Raw genomic sequence first — 4,425 nt, 5'->3', positions numbered from 1 at the left:
AAAGATACTTTTGTCCTACTCCTTGTAGACCCCAAAGCTCAAAACACGTCACTTGTAGGAACGCTGAACATACACTTCCATGTAGATCTCGGGATTCTTACGAAGATCGTTCTTCGACGGGTGCTAAAAAAATCGTTTAATTCTTATTTTGCCTTTTCGATACACCAAGCCACCCTTCCAGAGTCGCGGGTTACACTTTCGTGAGACTTGTGCGACAAATATCAGCCCTATTTTCATAAACATCGTAACGTCAACACCGCATTAATTAACGTAACTAATGAAGTGAAAGATGACTTCGACAACTGTGATGATGTTTGTTTTGTGGGGCGCTCAACTGCGCAGTTTATCATCGCCCGTATATAGTCCCGATCTTTACACAGTCCAATCGATCCACTTTCACGAATGATGATAAAATGATGAAGACAACACAAACACCCAGTCCCCGGGCCGAGAAAATCCCCAACCCGGCCGGGAATCGAACCCGGGACCCCGCGATCCAGAGGCAGCAATGCTAGCATTTTTTCTTTTTTTGCTATTCACAATTTTTCTAAAACAGCTTCAGCTACTTTCTGAGCCAGTTTATCACAATTTTCTCTAGTATCAGCCTCAACATAAACACGGACATCATCCTCTGAGCCAGAAGGCCGAACGAAAGCCCTTCCACTGGGGTACTGAGATACAAGCTGATCCACTCTGTCTTGAAGACCCAAAGGTGATACACATTTCCGCTCAGCATCAACAGTCTTCATTAAATTACGATCCTTGACAGTGATCCTGAGTTGCCAGTTAGGCAAATCTGTACAGGCTGCAGCCCAGTCCATAACAGACCATCCGCGAGCACTTAGCACAGCCTCTACTAGCGGAAGGTCAGATAGTGCATCTCCAGTTGCTTGATTGATTATTTTCATGTTTACAAGGAGTTGCTGTCCAGCATTATTATTAGAATCTGCAGCAGCTTTTATTATAAGCTCAACAGCTTTCTGTCCAAACAGCACAGTTCCATGACCAATTGCTTCAAAATATGCACCAATATCAAATTCTTGTGTCTTGTGATGCAGATGTTTGACACCAGTTGGTACACACACTACTGGGACATGCAGAGGCCGGCCGAAGTGGCCGTGCGGTTCTAGGCGCTGCAGTCCGGAACCGCGAGACCGCTACGGTCGCAGGTTCGAATCCTGCCTCGGGCATGGATGCGTGTGATGTCCTTAGGTTAGTTAGGTTTAACTATTTCTAAGTTCTAGGGGACTAATGACCTCAGAAGTTGAGTCCCATAGTGCTCAGAGCAATTTGAACCATTTTTTGACATGCAGAGTCTGCGATATGTATTTTGTTGACTTTCCATTAGCATAAGCAGTCTGCACATTGCTAATCGCAAACTTAAACCACTTTCTCGACCGAGATTCATTAAGTAACCAGCCACCAATGTTGCTATTCTGTCACCATCAAGCAGGTAAAATTTATTATTGTCATCAGTAAAGAAATAGACAATCCGATCTGTATCCCCATCTACTGCAACACATCGAGCCAATCTGACTTCTGGGACACTTACTGGTTGTTGCTGCTCTACCTTCACAAACTCTGCTACACAGTGATAATTCAGCTTGCCTTCGGCATTATTGTATGGTTTGATTGTTAGGCGTCCATCTATTAGTGGGATAAGCTCCTTCATAACCAATTCCCCAACGCCATTTGCACCATCAAACAAAATTTCAGGTACATAGTTGCCACTGGAAGAATTCTTGCTTCTAAGAGCTCTAAGGTTGTTAAGAAGCTTTCTATAATAGTTTTCTTTAGATGGTGTCAGTCCACTGTGTTTGGCAGCCACAAAATAATGGAACCCAATCACGAATTTCTCCTTCCACAGCAGTAACGCCTTCCTTAAGAGCATTGGAGAGCTCTAGGCTGCTAGGTCTAGTATGCATTCCGAAGAAAACAGGAACAGCTGCATCAGTATTTATCTTCTCATTTTTCACTATCTTCAAAAGACATTCTTCTAAATTATCATCACTAACATTGGCAGAGTCTGTAGCAATTTTTTTTCCAGTGCTGACCTAGCATTTCTCCAAGAGGATCAACAATTTTCACACCATTGTTTTACACTGGATTAAGTGAAGCTGTCATCGTTACACCAATGGTTGCTCCTTTCGTCTTTGATCTTAACACGGCTAATAATCCCATTTGTACATCACATGGTCCAAGTTCTCGGCTTTGGTCCTAAAGCCAGCTGTTCCATACCCTACAGTTTTTGTACTCTTTCCCGAATGCTTCTGCGCTCCAATCTTTGCTGTTTCACGAAATAGGTTCGTTTGAATTTCTCCCGACATTTTCTTACTTACAAATAAGCACTCACAAGACACAAAACTTCTCAGTACCACTTCCAAACAACCCGGTTTGCTCACGCAACCGTTTGCATGCGTACCACACTCTGACGTCTGCCACTAGACCACGAGCTTCGGACATTAGACAACTGTGATGCCACAATACTGGCTCTATTATACTTCAGCAAAGCAATTGATACCGCCAACTTTGACATACTGCACAGAAAAATAGACAGCTAAAATCTTCATGAAGTACGCTGGAGTTGTTTGAAAGCTACCTGAAAAAGAGACAGTCGTTCTGGAAGCATGTTCTTTCAGGAGTGCCACAGGGGTCAGTCCTGGACGTTTTCTTGTATGTCACCGATATTTCGTCATTTCGCTCTTCCTCCAAATGTCATTTTTATGTCGACGATCTCCAGCTTCACCAACGTCCTGTAACTCAGGATATCAATACGGCGAACGTCGGTATCGATGATGATCTTCAATTTGCGCTTAAGCTAAATGCGAAAGACTACAAAGTAATATTAGTATTCCATTAGAAATTAACGAGTTTTAAACTCCACGAACAATTGCCTCTTACTCTTCTGGACGGTATTCCAATTCCTTATCAAAAACACTGAATATCTTGGGTGTAACATTGGAAGAGGGTGTCGGCTGGGCAGAATTTACAATCGTCACGTGTAGGAAGACTTCCACTTGCCTCTGTGTCAGTAAAAAGTTTCAGAACGTTTTCCTACAGGATATAAAAGTAAACTAATGTAATCACCTGTTCTGCGGGAGCTCCATCATTACGATCTAATCCAAAACAGCTTGAGTAGTGGGAACACTAGTCGGTTAGAACTATTCATGAATGTTTGTTTTCATCTGCAACATGTTCAGTGCTTCATAGGCCCAGACAGGTTCGTTGCGCCGTGACAAGTTACGTAACTGCCATGCGCTCAGTTTACTACATCAGAGTCTCAGCGCTCAGGCTCCCCAGTATCTTGTTTCAGAGGTTAAATATTTTCGTCTAATCATAATCAAAACACAAGATCTCACTTATTTAGAACCACGGCTGTGCCCACACGTAAAACAGGAACATTGGCTAACACCTTCTCCGTTGCTGTCCACCCCTGAAACAAGCTAATCTTCACCCTATGCACAGTTCAATGTGATGTTGTTTTAAGAAAAAAAGTGAATTACCTCCCTCTGTTACCCTCATAGAGATTCTTCAAAAATTAATTTGTACGGCAAGTTTTCACTCCGTAAAACAGTAAAGCGGATGCTCCCATCTTCTCCAATTTACGCTTCTAGCTCTTTCCATTTCTCAATCTGTCACGCCACTTTCTTTCCCTTATCTTTATACTACTGTGTTTTCTCAGTTCCTCTTTCTCTCCGTATTGTATCCCTTCTCTCACATCTACATCTCCATCTCTATCCATATTCTGGAGAGCATGACCATTCCGTGTTCCATTCTAATGTGGAACGCGGGAACAATGGTTGCTTAAAAACCTCTATGCGTGCTGTAATAAGTCTAAATTTGTCTTCGCGGTATCTATGGAAGAGCTTCGTAGCGCGTCGTAACATGTTCCTAGATTCGTCGGTTCTAGAAACTTTCTAAGCGGATCTTCACGGGACAGTTTTCGTTTATTTTCACTCGTTTTCCGGTTCAATTGTTTCAGCATTTTCGCGACACACTTCCATGGGTCGAACAAACATGTAACCCTTCGTACTGGGCTTTTTATCCGTTCAATATTTCCTGTACATTGCTGCTAGCCCTCATACATTGTATCTACCGCCCTGTAACTTCACTGTTGCACTCATGAACGACTGTAATCTGTGCTTGAAAAAATTGAAGCATGTCAGATTACCGCCTTGAGCTGCTAGTAAAGTACTTTATTTATACTACACAACCAGTTTCAGTTGTCTTATCATCATTAGGTTCATAGAAGTATTCACAGTATCATGTTAGCCGAAATATAAAATCGTTATTGCCAGGAGATGAAAAATGAATAATAATACATTGTTATCATATCTTAATATTAGTTACGTCAGCAGTCTATAAAATTGTGCTAGTGAGTGTATTCTTTTACGTTAAAATTGTAATCGGCTTTGGGCCGGCCGG

At 42.2% G+C, this 4,425-nt stretch overlaps 1 protein-coding gene across 1 annotated transcript; it reads right to left on the bottom strand.

Moving 5' to 3' along the window:
- Positions 1-536: 536 nt before the first annotated feature.
- Positions 537-1,672, bottom strand: LOC124616340 (phosphoacetylglucosamine mutase-like). The gene is made up of 2 exons (XM_047144647.1): positions 1,553-1,672; positions 537-980 (listed from the first exon to the last, which is right to left on the bottom strand). The coding sequence occupies exons 1-2, from the start codon at positions 1,670-1,672 to the stop codon at positions 537-539; spliced, it is 564 nt and encodes a 187-aa protein (XP_047000603.1).
- Positions 1,673-4,425: the final 2,753 nt, after the last annotated feature.

Source organism: Schistocerca americana, chromosome 5 (genome assembly GCF_021461395.2).
Source record: "Schistocerca americana isolate TAMUIC-IGC-003095 chromosome 5, iqSchAmer2.1, whole genome shotgun sequence".
Classification (NCBI taxonomy): Eukaryota; Metazoa; Arthropoda; class Insecta; order Orthoptera; family Acrididae; genus Schistocerca; species Schistocerca americana.
This window is presented reverse-complemented; position numbering and strand designations above follow the sequence as displayed.

Coding starts and splice junctions, on each gene's coding strand:
- LOC124616340 (XM_047144647.1), bottom strand. CDS start 1,672: ATGAAGGAGCTTATCCCACTAATAGATGGACGCCTAACAATCAAACCA. Junction 981..1,552: donor AGGTAGAGCAGCAACAACCA/GTAAGTGTCCCA, acceptor CTGTTTGGACAG/AAAGCTGTTGAGCTTATAAT.